General features: G+C 35.8%; 1 protein-coding gene across 8 annotated transcripts in view; it reads left to right on the top strand.

Annotated features, from left to right (window-relative positions):
• Positions 1-7,648: 7,648 nt before the first annotated feature.
• The window catches only part of PTPN12 (protein tyrosine phosphatase non-receptor type 12), a 76,272-nt gene continuing 65,196 nt past the window's right edge, over positions 7,649-18,724 (top strand). For 2 of the 8 annotated variants that reach the window (XM_074268468.1, XM_074268469.1), the window contains exon 1: positions 7,649-7,836. In XM_074268468.1, coding sequence (XP_074124569.1) covers positions 7,738-7,836 — 99 coding nt within the window. In that variant the 5' untranslated portion in view covers positions 7,649-7,737. Of the gene's footprint in view, positions 7,837-8,021; positions 8,159-18,724 lie in introns of those variants that run through there. The other 6 variants (XM_074268465.1, XM_074268467.1, XM_074268464.1 and 3 more) reach the window with 4 other exon arrangements.

An 18,724-nucleotide genomic window follows, 5' to 3' on the forward strand; every position in this document is an offset into this window, starting at 1 on the left:
TAAAATGGGCAGTTTGTCATGTGATATTCCCTAAGGATAGGAAGTAATCACCTAATGATTTCACAGAATGAAACATAATATGCAAGCTAGTGTACCTCACGGAATTCCATAGGCATTAAAAGATTTCCATGTAATGTGATACAGAACTTTGGAAGTGAAATTTTTCCCTGTAGATTTTTATTTAACCTTTCACAATTCAGTAAAAACAGTAATTACTTATTTCTGAAATGGGCTGGTAATTGGGGGGGAGGGGAGCAGCAGCCCTGGAATCTATAATGACATGTTAAAAAAAATTAGAGAAGCTTTTCATACCTAAAAATGGCTAATGTTTAAGAAGCAAGAAAAAGAATGTGAACTTTGAATAAGGATTATTTTTTTCCTTAAGGAGAACAGTGAATCACTAACTGAAAATGACTTTTCTTGATAATTGTCTCACAAACAGGTAAATAAGTAAAGTCAGAATCACTGTCTTAATTTGCCTGAACTAAATCAATATTGCATATGGATTATATAGGATGCAATGGTTTCAGGGTTTTGGGACATTATACGTTTCTAAGTAGAGAAACCAGAGCTTTTCAGCATGAAACTAAATATCATCATTTTAAAGGAATTTAAATGAAATGATCTTGTATTTTATTCTGAAAAATTTTTTGAACACAAATGCTTTTTACTTTATTTGGGATTGGAAGAAGGGTGTCTAGAGCAGTCCAGACTTGTGATTCTCCTCATGTAAGGGGAATGATTCCTGGGTAGAGATCTGCTGCTCACTACAATCAATCCTTTTAAGAGTATTGCCTGGGGGTACTGAGAGGTCATGACTTACACATGGTCACATGGTAGTATGTGTCAAAAGCAGGATTTGATCATCTAAGCAGTTAGCCAGGCTATATCTCAGTCACTGATAAATGAAATAGCATAGGAAATATAAAAAGGCAATAAGAAAAGTCAGAGGTGGGGACTTAAAATATCAAATTGTCCCCTAATCAGTATTAATTATAGCTGCTTTTAACATTTGTTACACAACACACTTTGGAACACCCTCAGTGCAAGATTTTTTGTTTCATTCAGTTTTGTCACTAACAAGCTGTGTGGCTTTGAACAAAACCATTTTCCGTGTTTCATACTCATACAAATACAAAAGTAACCCAAGATTTTAAAATTACAGATGCAGAGCTTTGTGGGTACTTTGAAGTCACTAACCAAGTAATAGGAATGTAACAGGAAATTCATTCTCTGGTGTTCCCCCTATCATTCTCCATTTGAATGTGCCTTATGTCTATGATTATGATATCCTAGAAGATCAAGGTCAGAAGTAAAGCTCCTCTCTTTCTCTGCTGACATTTGGATGAGTGCTTTGGGTAAAGGTTGTTTCTCCTAATCAAACAAACATTTCTCAAGTACATTCTCAAGTAGATGGAATGCTGGACCTGGAGTTTTCCTGAGTTTCAAACCTGACCTCAAACAATTAGCTAATGTGATCCTGTTTGCCTCAGTTTCCTCATCTGTAAAATGAGCTTGAGATTTATAAATCACTCCAGTATCTTGACCAAAAAAACCCCACCAGGGATCACAAAAAGTTGTTTAGTACTAAAATGACCCAACTACAACAAAAGTGCCTAAGTCATAATCTTAAGAGCTGGGGGATACAAAGACAAAATAAAACCAGGTCTTCAAGGAGCTTATTGTTACAGGACATCACTGGAAGGGGAAGAGATTAGCAGAGGATTCCCGAGGGAAGGGGCACCTAAACTGAACCCTGAAAAAAATTATACATGGTAAAAGGCCTAAACCAGAAAAGTTCATTTCAAGGATGTAAAAGCATGGAGACAGAAACTGTAATACCAAACTCTAGGAAGAGAAAATAGATAGCTTTAGCTGAAATGCAGAGTGAATAATGTGCAGTTAGCCTAGAATTATAGTCTGTAGCTAGGTCTTGAAGGATTTTAAATGCATTACAAGAGGCAGTGTGACATAATGGAGAGACAGCCCGATTGGGAATTTCCTCATCAGAGAGTCTGTATTTCAATAAAATCATAAATCTCTTCCCTATGCCTTTAAAAGGAAAGCTGAGGAGTTTGTATTTTTGTCCCAGAGAGCCATTGAATGAATGGACTTGAGTAAGAGAATGGTAAGACTAAACTTTGCTGCCATTGATAGCCTTTTTATAAATCCAACAATAGAAAATACAATGTTTTTTTCTACATTCATTAATGTAGAATTCCTAAGAGAATTTAACATTACTTTTTAAAAATTAGACTTTGTGAGCAGTTCATGAAGGAGATGGGATAAATTCAGGAAAGCCAAAACAGAGCCTTTTCTATTTCTCCTTTATGATCATCAATTGGAGTTTATAGAGCATTATGTTTCCTATTTCTGGGGTTCAGAATGAACTTCAAATTATAACTATAAAATTTATCTATCAATCTAATTTATCTTTTATTGTCATCTAATCTATGATTTATCAATTTAATCTAATCATGTGTCTGTCTCTCTAAGATCTATTCTTCTTTAAAGGTATTGCTAGGGAGATACTCAGGAATAGATTTAATCTCCTTTTCTAGTTTCACATAAATTATTACAGTACAAAAGCATAATGACTCAGTGGTTTATGCAACAAGCTGGAAACTCAGGCCCTGTGGGTTTCTGGTCTTGCTTCTGCCATGTACTTTCTAACATTGTATAAGTCATTTCAAATCTGTTCTTTAGTTTCTTCACCTATGAGGGAAATTCTACCAAACTGCTTCCTCGATGCATAAGAAACAAAAGTAATTCATAGATTTAGAGCTATGCTATGAAATTCACATAATGCTGTTTTATGAGATCATAGTGATGTGTTTTAAAAATCAAAATTATATAAGTATAAAACATTACCAGTGTTAACGTGAAGAAAGGGGTACTATAAACTCGACATAGGTAGATGAATTTGAAATCTCTTGGACAAATAGGTTCACCCTCTTTCTCAGCTAAAATTTATCGAGAGCTCTGGAAAAGTAGCAGAATGGCTGATTTGCCTTTGTTTTTTTCTTCTTAACTTATTCCAAATAGTGGGGCTAATGATCAATGAAATAATCAAAAATATGACCAGAGGATAAAGGAGTGAAAATCCTTGAAAGACCAGTAACTAATTATCTTCAAATCCTGTCCACTGAGTCCTTCAAATGTTTTTTTCATATTTACACAGGTCTCCCCTATCTTGTGAAAAAGAAAACAAAATAAAATTTTGACTTGATTCCCCTCCCTCCAATTTTCTTGCTATTTTTTTTTACTTTAGTTGATAATTTTCTCAGTATATGCCTGTTTTTCTGATTGAACTCTTCATAGTCACCAGTATCTTCTTAATTTCCAGACCTAATTGCCTTGTATTGTTCTCATGGTTTTTTTTTTATTATTATATCTTTTTATTTACAAAACATATGCATGGGTAATTTTTTCAACATTGAACCTTGCAAAACCTTCTGTTCCAAATTTTTCCCTCCCTTAGATGGCAGGTAGTCCAATACATGTTAATATGCTAAATTACATGTTAAATCCAATATATGTATACATATTTATACAATTATCTTGCTGCACAAGAAAAATTGGATCTAGAAAGAAAAAAATAACCTGAAGAAAAACAAAAATTCAAGCAAACAGTAAGAGAGTTTTTTCTATGCTGTGGTCCTCACTCAGTTCTCATAGTCCTCCCTCTGGGTATAGATGGCCATCTTCATTACTGGATAATTGGAACTGGTTTAAATCATCTCGTTGAAGAGAACCACGTCCATCAGAATTGATCATCATATAGTCTTGTTGCCATGTACAATGATCTCCTGGTTCTGCTCATTTCACTCAGCATCAGTTCATGTAAGTCTCTCCAGGCCTTTCTGAAATCATCCTGCTGGTCATTTCTTACAGAAGAATAATATTCCATAATCTTCACATACCATAATTTATTCAGCCATTCTCCAATTGATGGGCATCCAGTTTCCAGATTCTGGCCACTACAAAGAGGGCTGCCACAAACATTCTTGCACATGTGGGTCCCTTTTCCTTCTTAAAGATCTTTTTGGTTTATAAGTCCAGTAGTAACACTTCTGGATCAAAGAGTTTGCACAGTATGATAACTTTTTAAACATAATTCCAAATTACTCTCCAGAATGGCTGGATGTATTCACAACTCCAATAACAATGCATCAGTGTCCCAGTTTTCCCACATCCCCTCCAACACCCATCATTATTTGTCCCTGTCATTTTAGCCAATCTGACAGGTGTATAGTGGTATCTAAGAGTTGTGTTAATTTACATTTTTCTAATCAATAGTGATTTGGAACACTTTCATATCTCATGAGGTTTTTAAAAATAAGATTAAATATAACTGAAAAACAGAACAATCATATATACAGGAATAACATTTAAAGGACTCTGGAATCTCTTTTTTTTTTTTAGCAATTTTTTAAAAAAATTATTTTTTAAATTTTATAATTATAAATTTTTTTGACAGTACATGTGCATGAGTAATTTTTTTTATAACATTATCCCCTGCATTCATTTTTCCAGATTTCCCCCTCCCTCCCTCTACTCCCTCTGATGACAGGCAATCCCATACATTTTACATGTGTTACAATATAACCTAGATACAATATATGTGTGTAAATACCATTTTCTTGTTGCACGGTAAGAATTGGATTCCGAAGGTATAAGTAACCTGGGTAGATAGACAGTAGTGCTAACAGTTTATATCCAATTCCCAGTGTTCCTTCTCTGGGTGTAGTTATTTCTGTCCATCATTGATCAACTGGAAGTGAGTTGGCTCTTCTTTATGTTGAAGATTTCCACTTCCATCAGAATATATCCTCATACAGTATTGTTGTTGAAGTGTACAGCGATCTTCTGGTTCTGCTCACTTAACTCCACATCAGTTGATGTCTCTCCAAGCCTCTCTGTATTCCTCCTGCTGGTCATTTCTTACAGAGCAATAATATTCCATAACCTTCATATACCACAATTTACCCAACCATTCTCCAATTGATGGACATCCATTCATCTTCCAGTTTCTAGCTACAACAAAAAGGGCTGCCACAAACATTTTGGCACATACAGGACCCTTTCTCTTTTTTAGTATTTCTTTGGGGTATAAGCCCAGTAGTAGCACTGCTGGATCAAAGGATATGTACATTTTGATAACTTTTTGGGCATAATTCCAGATTGCTCTCCAGAATGGCTGGATTCTTTCACAACTCCACCAACAATGCATCAGTGTCCCAGTTTTCCCACAGCCCCTCCAACATTCATTTGATCCCATCATCTTAGCCAATCTGACAGGTGTGTAGTGGTATCTCAGAGTTAGGACTCTGGAATCTTGACAGGCAAAGGCAGAGGTGTCAAACTGGCTGCTTGAAGGACTACAAATGTAGTTGGCCTAGATTAAGATATAAATGGGAAATGTTTTTAAAAATATATAAAATATACCATAGATCATATTAATTTCAGATCTCTTAAGTCATGGTTAAATAGTAGTTCTTCAAAAGATCTGGAAATTTTAGTGAACTGCAAGCATAATATGAATCAATAGTATGCTGTAGTAACCAACAAACCCAAATACAATCTTGAGCTGTATTAAGAGATCCATAGGTTTCAGGAACAGGGTGGTGATCAGCCCACTATACTTTGCCCTTCTCAGAATTGTGTTTAATTATGGATGTGGAGAGTATATGGAAGGCAATCAAGATGGTAAAGGGCCTGGTGAATCTGTGGCCTATGAGGACTAGTTAAAGGAGCTTGGAGAAAACTTGGGGGTGGGGAATGGGGAATAGAATACCTGTTTTCAAATATTTGAAGGCCTGTTACATAGAGGAGATAGCAGATTTATTCTTTTTGGCTTTACAGGCTAAACCAGGAACCAAGTGGAACTTGTAAAGAGATTAATTCAGGCTTGGGATCAGAAAAAAAAAATTCCTATAATTACAGTTATGTATAAGGATTGTCTTAGTACGGGTCTCTCTTCAAGCTGATACATGTTTAAATTTCTTTCATGCATAGGTTGGACTAGATGAGCATAGAGGTCCCTTCTAAACCACACATACACACATTGAAAATTATATCTACTGCATAATATAAACGTGTTATGTGAGTAACAACTTTTTGAACTGGACCCATAATTTCATGTGTTTAGGGAGCTCCTGATAATGCAGACTGGAACCTCTGTATTTCAAGAGAGTTTGGCAGCCAAGTGTTTGGAGATTGACCGCACTGAGGGCGGTGGGATTTAGCCCAGTACTTTGAATCCTATCGCAGCTTTCTATCCATTACAACCCAGTGCTTGTTTTCTTCAGGTTTAGTTATCTTAGGGAGATCTTAATGAGATGGTTGAGTTAAAAAATTATGATATCTAAGGATTAGTAAAGTTTCCACCTCCCAAGCTCTCATTTTCTTATCTCTAAACTGAGAATAAAACCGTCTCAGAGTTTTGGTGAGGAAAACCTTTTTGCACATTTTAAAACTTTATAAATGGATTAATAGTTGATTTCAAATATCTGTTCAAGTACTTAAATCTTTTATATCCTATGATTCAATGCACTGCTGTGGTTACTGTCTATATCCAAAGTCGACCCATTCCCCAAATAAATCTAGGGAGTAGGATCATCTTTTTAATGGAGTGATTGAGGGGAGCTACCTTCATCTAACTATCCCGTCAAGAACCGTGCACCAAGAAACACAAGATCCGATGGCTGCTAAATATCTGACTGCTGTTTGGGGAATGCAAATTTTGACAGAGCCACAAGAACCACAATTCCCAGCAAGCCCTACTTCTTCCAAGCTTCCTCACAATTACGAGGTCCCTAGGCTTCGGCTCCCCCTCCCGCCGCGAACGTTGCAAGCAGGGAATTGTAGTTCCAGCTTAGTAATGAGGGAGTGAGGTAAGAGGAACCTTAAACAGTTTCGGAAATGCACTCTTTCTCAGTATCGGGAATAAGATTTTCTCGTCACAGTTAAGGTCCTACTGGGCCTCATAAAGACAGAGCCCTAATAGATCAGAAAAAACTCTTATACCCGCAGAAGGAGGCCTATTTTACTTCGGAGAACAAATCTTCTGGCTAGCCAATTCACCATTAGGATAATGAGGGGGTGGGAACCCCGGGTCCGGAAGGAGAGCAATGATCGCTCCACCAGTCAACCGACGCCTCTTCCAGCCAGTTGGAGTCCGAAGGATTGGGAGCGGGGCGTGACTTACATCGGCGATTGGAAGAGAAAAGAAGGGCCGGTAAGATTGACAGGGAGTTCCGTTTGGGGCGGGGCTGCGGTCGCGGGGCCGCGCGTCGCGTCGGGGCGGCGGCGGGGACGCGCGCCTGGGGAAAGAGGTCGGCTGTACGGGGCGGAGGGGGCTGGGCAATCTAGGGGAGCCGCGTCCCGGGGGCGGCGGCGGCGGCGTCTCTGGCGGAGGCGGAGGAGGGCGGAGAAGGAGGATGGAACCAGCTTGGGGCTGGGGTTGGTTCTGAGGAGCTGCGCTGCTCCCCCTTGTACAGCTCCTGGAAATTGTGCGGGTGTGAGCTGGAAACCGGTGCCGCCCCTGCCGCTGCCGGCCGGGCTTGGCGGGAGAGCGGGTGGGCGGGAGGGGCTGCTGGGGCAGGCGGTGGTCGGGCAGAGAGGGGGGGGAAGGGAAGGGAGAGCGACCTGGGGAAGACGGAGCGCGCTCTGCGCCGGGCGGGCGGGCGGCGGCGGGGGGGCCAGCGGCCGCAGCCGCCGGGAGGACGCGAGGCGATGGAACAAGTGGAGATCCTGAGGAAATTCATCCAGAGGGTCCAGGCCATGAAGAGTCCGGACCACAATGGGGAAGACAACTTCGCCCGGGACTTCATGGTGAGTTCTGCTCCGCACTGTCCCCACCCTGCCGGGGATCGCTTTGTGGGGGTGCCCGGCCTGAGGAGGGGGTGTGAAAGAAAGCCAGGGGCGATGGGGCAGACGCCAACCTGCCGGCGTGGGGGGGGCCTGCCTCTCGGGGGGTGGGGCAGCCGCCGCCCCGAGCTCTTGTCCCTCTCCCAGCCCCCTCTCATGGAACGGGAGTGGCTGTGGCTGTGTGGTGTTTCTTCCCCCATTTTCACCCCCTCAGTCTTGTAGACCACCTATTGTTCCCCACACTACCCCCGCCTCGGACACCCTGAGGCTCAAGACGGGGGACTGGGTAAGTGGAGGGTGAATGGCTTTGGCACCTTTTCTCCTGCCTTGAAATACCCCTTCCTCTGCCAGCATAGGCTTTTCCTTTACTGTCTGCAAGGGTCAAGGGAGTGGGTGCTGGTTGGCCCTTTCCCTCCGATCCTGGCGTTACTGAGGTAGAGGAAGATTAGGGGTGAAAAGAGACAAATGGGTGAAATTGGTTTGTAGGACGCATCCAACTCCTAGGTGTCTTTCAAGCTCTTGGTGGTTATTGAGGGGAAGGACTTGACCATACCTGGATTCTCGGGTTTCCCCCCCCCACGTTTGGAGAAGACATATCCTTGAGAGATAGCATGTTCTGTATACAATAATTTCCAGTTTATCCCCCGAGTCCACACTTGAGAGTATGTGTTAACTAGGGTGTGTGTTATGCAAGGGAAGTAAAGTGAAGGAAGCTTTTTCCTAGGGGATTTTGTTGTAGGCAATTTAGGGGATGTGAATATATGGGGAGGGGAAGTAATGCTGAAGGAAGCTTTTTCCTAGGGGATTTTTTGTTGAAGGCAATGGAGGGGATGTGAATATCACTTCCCATCCGGGGTGGGGGTTGGGAACTTGGGAACAATAGTTCTGATGGGGCGGAGGCGATGGTACTCTGGGCTGGAGGCCTGAACTGGGAGATAACCTTCCTCACTCTTCCTCCCCTTTATTTCCCCTCCCTTTCCATCGAACCTCTCCCTTCCCCCTCCCTTTTCTGAACCGATTGAAGAAGATATGCTAAGGGGAGGGAAGACCTGAAGTTGTCTGCAGGTAGATTAGTTCTGTGAGGTTATATCTAGAGGAGGAGAGTTAATAAAGACAACATGCTTCTATTTACTATCCCTCCCCCCCCTTTTTTCCCCCTGGACAATGACCCCTCTAGAATTATTTCCCGTCCTGGGAGGAGGCGGTGGGAGGTGGCCGGTGGCTGCTGTTGCTCCTACGGATATTGCGCAAGACTGGGGCGTTGGAAACCCTGGAGGTCTGGGGAATGGAAGAGGAAGCGGGACTTTGGGAAGTGCTTATTCCTTCCAGTGGTTGTTTGAGGAGAGAGGGTTAAGAGCTGAGATCTGCTTGGGAAGGATTTTGCTCCTGAGGGAGCAAATAGTCCCATAACTATATTTAGAAAATGAAAAAGATGTAGTCCTGGCATCCATAGAAAAGGCTGGGGAGGAAATACTCCAAAAGAAGAGAATAGATCTATTTCTTTTGAGGTTCAGGTTATCCTTCGACTAAAGCAAAGTAGCAACATTCTTGTGGTTGAATGGTTGTAGCTTTAGAGTAGAACTCCCTACTTACATGTAGGTACAATGGATCATAGATCTTAGAATGAATTGTGTTAACTTTATAGAGCCTTGTGATTTTTCAGTTTTTCTTTTTTTTTGTGTGTGTGAAACCAGTAATATAAGGAATAAAGATATTGATGACCATAGTTTGAAGTTTTTGTCGAAAATGTATATTTGGGCTTTAAAGTGATAAAGTTTTGCCCAAGAGGGAAAGAAATATATGACAAATGGTTTAATACTTTCAAATAGAAATGGATATTTCTCTTTGATCTGTGTATTTGATTCCTTATTTTCCTGTGTTTTTATTAGAGAAATAAGAGCCATATTTAGGAGGAAATAAAATAAGTTATTCTCAATATTCTCTAAATATATATTTTGTTTCTTTTGACAAGAATTTTCAATGTGTTGAGGATTTTAATTTGGGTCATTTTTTACAGAAACTGGAATTTAAGGAAATTTCTTTTTTTACTTCACCAGGATGGATGAAGATATTTACTTTAAAATATGAACTTCCAGAAACATTTTTTTTCTGTCAGTGCTAACTAATGAAGTAGAGGAATTGTAATCTTTGTTCATCACCATTTGTTTTCTTGTTATTCTAGCTCTCCTTGGATACTTTTATCTACTTCACTTAAATTCTTCACACTTCTCTTAATGAAAAAGGATTAGATAACTTAGTGATTTGGTACCTGTGGTTTTATGATCATTACCTCAAGATTAGGGTCTTGTACTAGTATCATTTGGGGGGGGAATGTAAAATACCTTTTGGGGCTTTTCTTTCGATTGTTTTAGAGGACTGAATTGTGTTGGAGGCCATTTTTCTTTTATTGCCTTGGGGAAGAAAAAATTCTATACATTTTAGACACAAGATTTCTAGAGATAATTTATTAAACTATTTCATTACTAAGTACATTTGTTTAGGGAGAGAAATTAAAAAAAAAAGTCAATCTCAATTTGCTTCCATAATTGTATTGCTTGGTGACTCTAGTTTCAAAGTTTGATGATTAAGACTTATCTCATCATACCAACTCTGAAGCCAAAAGGGAAGAATTTAGATTATGCGTTATGTACTTTCTTGACAAGGTATTTACTCATGATCAGACATTGTGATATAGTTTCTTCCTGAGATTGCCGTATGTATGGATATTTGTAAATGAAACTTCTAAAACTTATTTGTAGCCTTGGAAAGGCATTTATAAACTTGTAGGATTTGTTTATCTTAAAAATTAGCTAATGTAACCCATTCATTATACAGATTTGTTTAAATTACCCGAACTAAAGTAACTAAAGATTATGTGCAAGTCAAAAACAAGATCATTTTCATAATAGAATCATAAATTTAGTACTCAAAGGTCATCAGGTGTTCATTTTTGTAGTTGAAAAAACTGATGTTTAGAGAACCAAAGTATCTTGCCTATGATCACAGAAGTAGTGAGTGGCAGTACAGGAATTTGAACTCAATTCTTCTGACTACAAATCTAGCACTCTTTCCATTGCATCATTGTCATCTTGCACTGATTGACTATATTGAGACCCAAAGAAATTGTGGCTTATTTTAGGTTACATTGTATATAGATTCAAACCCTTGTTTTCTGACTTGATCAAATGTTCTTTGCAGAAATATTGTGTGTGTGTGTGTGTGTGTGTGTGTGTGTGTGTGTGTGTGTGTGTGTGTGTGGTGTTGGAACCATTTCTGGAAAAGTGTTGTGTCAATGAGACTTTGGAGAGGTAGATATGTGAAGAGAGTCACATTCAGCCTTATATACTTGGGGGGGAAAGTAAAGGAGTGAAATTTTTATTATAGAAAGCATTATTAATCCAAATTTAAAAACTATATTTTGAAAAGGATTGTTATATACTAGTAATAGCAGTGGCAATGACCTTGGTTTTACGATCAAGTCTTTAAAAGAAATTGAAGTTGAGTAGGTAATATGCACAGCTTTTTAGTGGCAGAACTACAGCTAGAAGTTTTTAATAGATGAATCTTGAAAAATGTCTAACATTTATTGATGTCTGCACTAAGGTGACAATAGAAAAGCTTCAATTTACATATCTGTAAAATAAAATATTTGTACTGTCATCTCACAAGGTTGTTGTAAGAAAAGCCTTTTGTAAATCTTAAAATAGAAAGAGACATCAGAAAAGTTCCTCTCAGGAATTAACTATAGAAACTGTTAGTTATATTGAGATTGCAGATGCTTATCGAATCTAAGGGAAAAAAATTCAAAACAAATTTTTATTTATGGTTTAGAAGAATTTAATAAAGCCAATGCCAACATATGGTAATATTGTTTGTAATGTAATAATTTGTATAATAATAATTTCTTGTTTTAATTTCTTTGGGTAGTGTATAGCAGTTAAAGTACTACATTTGAACAAATGAGAGCAGTCTTGTAGATAGGTTTAGATAATCTTTAAGATTTAGCCATGCTTTGATGTTATCATAGCAGTGATGCTATTTCATGGCAATGATGAGGAAAAAGTATAGAAATAGTGTATAGGATAACTTTGTTGAATTAAACCAAGGAAAAACATTTTAAAATTTAGATTTTTTTCCATTATTTTGGCCTGTGAACTTTTACATAAATGAATAAGGATAGGAGGAGTGTTTGAATGAAATGTTTTAACGGGACCTAATATGCGTCCAAGAAAGGAGGTTAAAAAGTTTTTCTTTTTGCTTGTATTCTAAGATAAGTATTTTAGAGTGCTTATTAGGCAAGTCCTTTGACACTTAATCTTTGATGACTTTGGTATGGTCACTTAATCTTTAGTGCACCAGGCAATTCCTTAAGACTATTTGGTACTGAGATGTTATTGGCTGAAGATTTAAAAGAGATAAAAGAATTAGCTCTTTGCTTATATTTTGGGGAAATAGAGATGCCAAGATACAGCATGTATATCCAAATACTCTAATGTGGATAGGGAACTATAGGAAAGAACAAAGAGATCTAGGAATATTTGAATTAAATGAAAAAACACTTTTTAGTTGAGGAGGTAATGGCACCATAGCTGAGCCTTGAAGGGAATATAAGGGTTCTCTGAATGGTAGAATTTTTTTCTTCCTAATATTTTCTGTTAAAGGCATAAAAGAAAGAAACTTAGATTTACTACTTGGCTCATTTGTTAAAAGTTAAAATAAAAATTTAAATGAATTGACTCATCCCATTAAGCAAGATATGAAGAATGTATGAATGCTAGCAATCAACATTAACTTTCTGGGAAGTGTTTGATAAAAGATTTGTGAAGGAAGTGTTGGATATCTTCCTAAAGAAAAATTGGCATGAAAGTTGTAGGAGAGGTAATCTATTGAATTTGAATTTAATCAGAATTCAAAACCAAATGGTCTTCCCATTAAAGACATTACATAGGTATTTACAATGGGCTCTAATATATGATCTTCTCATGATTCTGTCTTTTAAAATTATATTGAGAGGTTATTCAGGCCAATTCCAATAAATTTGTAATGGAGAGAACCATCTGCATCCAGAGAGAGAGCAGAAGAAGCAGAATTAAAAAAAAAAATTATTCAAGGGAGTATTTGGTTCAATACTTAAAATGCATGACCAGACATTTGGGTTTTATAGGAATTTGCAACTATAATATTGTGTTTTAGAGGGTGTTTAGAAGCAGCTACGTGCATAGTAAATAGGGCTAGGAAAATCAAATTGCAAGAGTTCAAATTTGGCCTTAGACACTTAGTAACTGGGCAAGACCTTTGATCTCTGCCTTAGTTTCCTTATCTGTAATATGGTGATAATAGCACTTTTATAATATAGTATAACCCAGGGTTGTGAGGATGTACTTACACAATAATGATAATTGGACAAAATGTATTATTATTTTATGGTCTTGTTTAGTTTAATTAAATTTATGGCTTGTGATAGGAAACCTATAATATAATAATTTTCTTCTAAGAAAGCTATAATGGTTTTTAGAATCACTGACACTTACCTAGAACTCTTCCTTCAATCCCAGTCCCCACATTTCTTTAACAAAGATAGTAGTGAGCAAAGCAAATTGACACATAGACCTAGGTCTGAAAGCATCTGCTTCATTATGCATCTGTGGTTGTAGCATTTTTCAACTGAAAGGAGGAAGTATGTTTCATCATTACTCAGACTTATTTGATCTAAGTTTGGATGTTTTTTAGTTTAGTATATATTGTATATATACTCTTTAGTTATGCCTAGTTGCATTATGCATCTTTTCATGTAAGTTTTACTGAGTTTCTGAGTTAAATTTTAATAAAACATTTTTAACTCAGTTTTACTGAGTTAAATTGATGTTGTTTAAAGCTTTTAAAATTTCACATTTAAGAATTGTCCTTTATCCTATATCATGGTTATGTATTTTCTTTTTAACTATAGAAAAGAAAGATTTCTTTCTATTCTATTTTTGCTTTTGTGATTTTTTTAAAGTTCACATATCCCCTTGGAAATTATTTTGAAATATGGTATAAAATGTTCATAAAAACTTAATTGCTGCTTAACTGCTTGCCAGTTTATTTTAGTTCTTGTTAATTTGCAAGCCCTTCTTGGATTTATTAGATTAGACTCTTGAATTTATTGAACAGTGACCTACTTTGTTCGTTTGCCATGGTTCTTATTTATCTACTTTGTTCCAGTGAGGTATTTTTGTTTTTAACCAGAATAAATTATTTTACTACTTTGTTAAGGACCTTTCATTTCTACTTTTTATCATTTACTTTTTGCTTTTCTAAAGGAATTTTTAGTTTGGGTTTTTTTTTTTTGTCTGTTAAATTGATTTTATTTGTGCAAAGCTTTTTAATTAAAAATGAAAAATTGTCTTTCTACAGAGTAAATCCCCTTGGAAGTTTGGCAATATCACTAATTGTGTAGATTTGGTAATATATTTGTTTGTTTGGGGGGGTTGGTAGTGACCCACAGAAGATCTCCTTATTCTCCTTTACTTTTTGATCAGAAAGCAAATGGTTTGTATGTTTGATGGACCTTTTAAAAAAATTATAAATCTTAGATTTATCATTTCCATATTCTTTCTGTGTTCAATTGTATTTCTTTGATTTTCAAGAGTAGTAGTTCTTGTTTGGGATTATTAATTTGTTTTGTAGTTTTTGGAATTTTGTCAATTCATTAATCTTTATTTTCAAGTTTCCTTTATTGGTTTCAATTTTTATTGTATTATCTGCAAAGCATATATACAACACTTTTGGCTGTATTATTATCAACCTTCTAGTTTTCTAAAGAAATTTTTAGGGTTTTTTTGTTTGTTAAATTGATTTTATTTGTGCAAAGCTTTTAAATTAAAAACATGATCATTTTTAGTAAAGGTAAAGACTTCAGTTGACCTTCCATTTGAATTCTTTTAAGTCTTTTATTTGTATTTCTTGTAAACACCAAATGGTTAGTTTTGCTTTTTGATCTGTTGTGCTGTCCTTCATGTTTTAAGAACATATTTGTTCCTATTAACATATGTAGCTCTGATTATTAGATTTACTACTTTTTTGAATCTATCTCTTTTTACAAGGTTTTTTCTTTTGGTTTTCCCATCCCTTTCTTTTTAGAAGAAAGAATAAAGTTAGGAAGAAAGCAATGATAACTATTGTAAATATTAGTAGTTTATTTTGCTCAGCTGAGCTATCTGGTCTCAGATCTTTCATTTTACATTTAGCTGGATCTTGATATTAAAAAAAAATTTGTAATATGTAAAATTGGAACATGGGTAATTGTAGTTTATCTTGTAATTATCTCTGCCCCAACTTTACTTTTGATTTTAATATTTTATTAAGCATTTTAGCAACTACTTAGTGTGTTCTGGGGAACAATGCTAGGTATTCAGGATACAAAGAAATAATTAAAGGAGCCCCTGACCTCAGGGAGCTTACATTTTACCAAGGAAACAACACGTACCTACATAAGAACTGCATACATGGTATAAACAAAATAAATGCAAGATAATTTTGCTTGGGAAAGCTCTCATCCAGGAGTTGGCATCTAAGCTTTGAATGAAATAAGAGATTCTACAAGGAGAGGATGGCATTTATTACAGGAATGGGAGATTGTCCTTGGAAAGAAAGGCATAGAAGCAGGAGATGGAATGTTGTGTTTGAGAATAGTTAAGAAGACCATTTTTAGCTTGCACGGAGGGGTTCAATGTATGTTTAAAAAAAAAACAACTGACCATGTTATATATGTCATCTTTGGTCTTGAGGGGACTTTTTCCTACAAAAGGATCCAGGTTTAAGGACACCTCTCCCAAAAGAAAGCCTTGCTGCTAGACTAATTTTTTTGACCTTGGATTTATTCCTGGCACATCATAATCTCTAAAGAAAGGGTCAAGCTTTTCCTTGAATTCTCTCTCTTGCCCCACATAGTAAAGTACAATTACAGGGTAAAATAACTAAAATATTAACTTTGGTTAATGTCTGAGATCATCTTAAAAAGGATTAATAATTTAATTTAGAAGAATTAATTATTGTCTATTTCAGTTGTGTTAAAACTTTTTCTACTATGTTTGGTTTTCTGAGAGTCTACAAGTAACATAAACCAATTTTGTAAAGTCTACTTTCCCTCACTGTAAGTTTAATGCTCAGATTTCTAATATAATTTATTCCTAGTTTTGTGTCTTTACTTTTTAGTATTATATTCGAATCTTTATTTCCTCTTTTTATTTGATCTTGTGTAATTCTGACACATTCCTTAATATTTGTGTATTCCTACCAAATTAACAATTAATTTCTCTTTAGCAAAGGAACTCGGGTCTTTGGTGATTACCTTTCTTGTTTTTTAAATTTGGAATTTTGTTTTTCTTTTTTTTTTTTTTGGCTAGGACCTATACATTTTCACTTTGCTTTCTAATTCCAATTTTAGGTTAAAGAAAGCTGAGGAGAGTAGATGTCGATTGATAGAATAATCAGTATCTAAAAGGATGTCCATAGACTGTAGTAATGGGCTAACAACATCAAATAGGAATGGATTTAAAGCTATACATTTACATTTTGAAGCTTAACTGAATGCATTTATAATTTTTAGTATTTTCATGTCAATATTCATCTTAACGGATTCAGAGTTAAGTGTCATGGTTTTTCTAAAAGCAAAGATAGTCTTAGAAAGTTTAATATCAAAAAACTAAGCTCCTTAATAACTAATTTACATAATAATTTCATGCATGAAATGAGTCACTCCCCAAATCTCTGTTAAAAATTTTTTTTGTCCATTGATTCGTGATTCTTTCATTATTATGTTAGTGTTGGTATTTTTCTATTTCTTAAAATAACTTCTAAGATCTTTTTGTTTTTCTCATATTTTTCAGTTTCTGCATTATACTTTTCCATTACCTTACTGAACCACAATATTTTAACTATAATTTTACTGTTGAATGTTTAGGTTGCTTCCAATTTTTTTATGATTATATGATGCAGCCTTGAAAATCTTGGAGATAATTCTTTTTATTTTTGATAATAATTCATGATGTATTGCTAGTAATGGAATTATCAGGTTAGAGTTATGATTGTTTTTGCAATTTACTAAATTCTGCCAGAGTACTCTCCAAAAAGATCCCATAAGTTGTCAGTTCGGCTAGCAATGAAGGTAAGTATATTTGCATTGTTTTTGGTTGTTTTTGCTAGTTAGATAGATGTGTACTTTAAAATAATTTTTAAATTTTCATCTCTTGTTAATTTTTAGTACTTTCTCAAATAAAGTTAGTTCATGGTGTGTTTTCCTTACATGAAAATTGTTAATTGACTTCATCTGTAACTGATTAGGAATTCCCATTTTTGTTAAATGTGTTTAAGATGTCATGTTTTTTAATCTCATTTGCCATACATTTTCCACAATCTGTTATTCTTTATTTTAAATACATTGCCTTTGTTGAGAATATTTCTATTTTGATTTATTCAAACATAACAGTTTTGTCATAAATAATTCTTCCCATTGACTGAAAAATATTCACCTATACATAATCAGTAAAAATAATTTGAATTTTCTAATTTTTTTACTTTATTTTTATCTCTGTGTGTACACACACACACACACACACCCCTTATCCTGCTGAGTATAGTGTAGTTCAATTTTTGGGGGGTGGGGGTGGGGGAAGTTTAACAGATCTGTCCCTTTGGACTGGGCTGAGAAGCTGCTACATAATTTAACGGTTTCACATGATAAACCCCTGCTTATTTGGAATTTTACTACTAACACTATTATTTACATGAGTTAAATAGAAACATAGTAGCTAATACGGTTTTTTTTTTAACTTGAGCACTTAAATATTGGGTTTTTTTTTTTTTTTTTTAATTTCAAAATGGTGTGTTGGAGTTTCAGAATGGTGTATACACACACAAAAAAGGTTATTTCCTTATTGTTGCTGCAGTTTAGTTGCTGAAATATATATAACTAAAGGAAGAGAAAAAGATGGTAGCCTAGAAAAGTAGTGCAGCTTTGAACTTTAGACTAGGAAGGGAATAGTTTTATTGTACTTGTTGAGGTAAATCTCTGTTCAGTATTCAGATTGTATTCAGTTCTAGATATTTTCATTTGGGAGAAGACATTGATTAAATCAGAGTATCTAGGAGTGGGAAGCCAAAATAGTAAAATTATATTATCATTAAAGTAATTGGGAATGTTTAGCCTGGAAAAGATAAGACTTATTAAGGACATACTATTAATAAATATTTCAAGTTTTATCATGTAGAAGAAAGATCAGATTTATATTTCATGATCACAGAAGGTAGAACTTGGAACAATGAATGGGAGTTACAAATAGACATTTGCATTTGTAAGGAAAAGACTTCTCATTAAAAATCTTTAAAAGCTTGAATGATCACGTGTTAGGTATGTATTAAAGTTCATGTATGAGCTGGATTAAAATGGCTTCTAAGGTTTTTTCCATTTGTGGAAATTGCTTGACTTCCTAGAGTATTCCCATCCTTTTCCCTCTCATAGTCCAAAATGCTAAAGTAAAAATACAATTTCCTTTGTGCAATCAAAACTCAGAGAAATTGAGTCATCATTGATAGTAAAATGAGGCCTCTGAAAAAAACTTATCAGGTTTAAGGAAATTATTTATAAGACTGAAATTATAAAGAATGGTATTAGTGGGGTGTAAAGTAAAATTGAATTTGCTAAGTGGAACTAAAAAGGATAACCTAAATTATACTGCTTTCAATTCGGTAGGCAGGTCTTGGTAACAGATCCTCCTTATGGAAACAGTCCCAATTGCTTAATTTTTATGAAATAATTGCCATGATTAAAAAAGATACCTGTTGTAAAAACAAAATTTACTATATGGTTTGA

Source organism: Sminthopsis crassicaudata, chromosome 5, assembly GCF_048593235.1.
Source record: "Sminthopsis crassicaudata isolate SCR6 chromosome 5, ASM4859323v1, whole genome shotgun sequence".
NCBI lineage: Eukaryota > Metazoa > Chordata > Mammalia > Dasyuromorphia > Dasyuridae > Sminthopsis > Sminthopsis crassicaudata.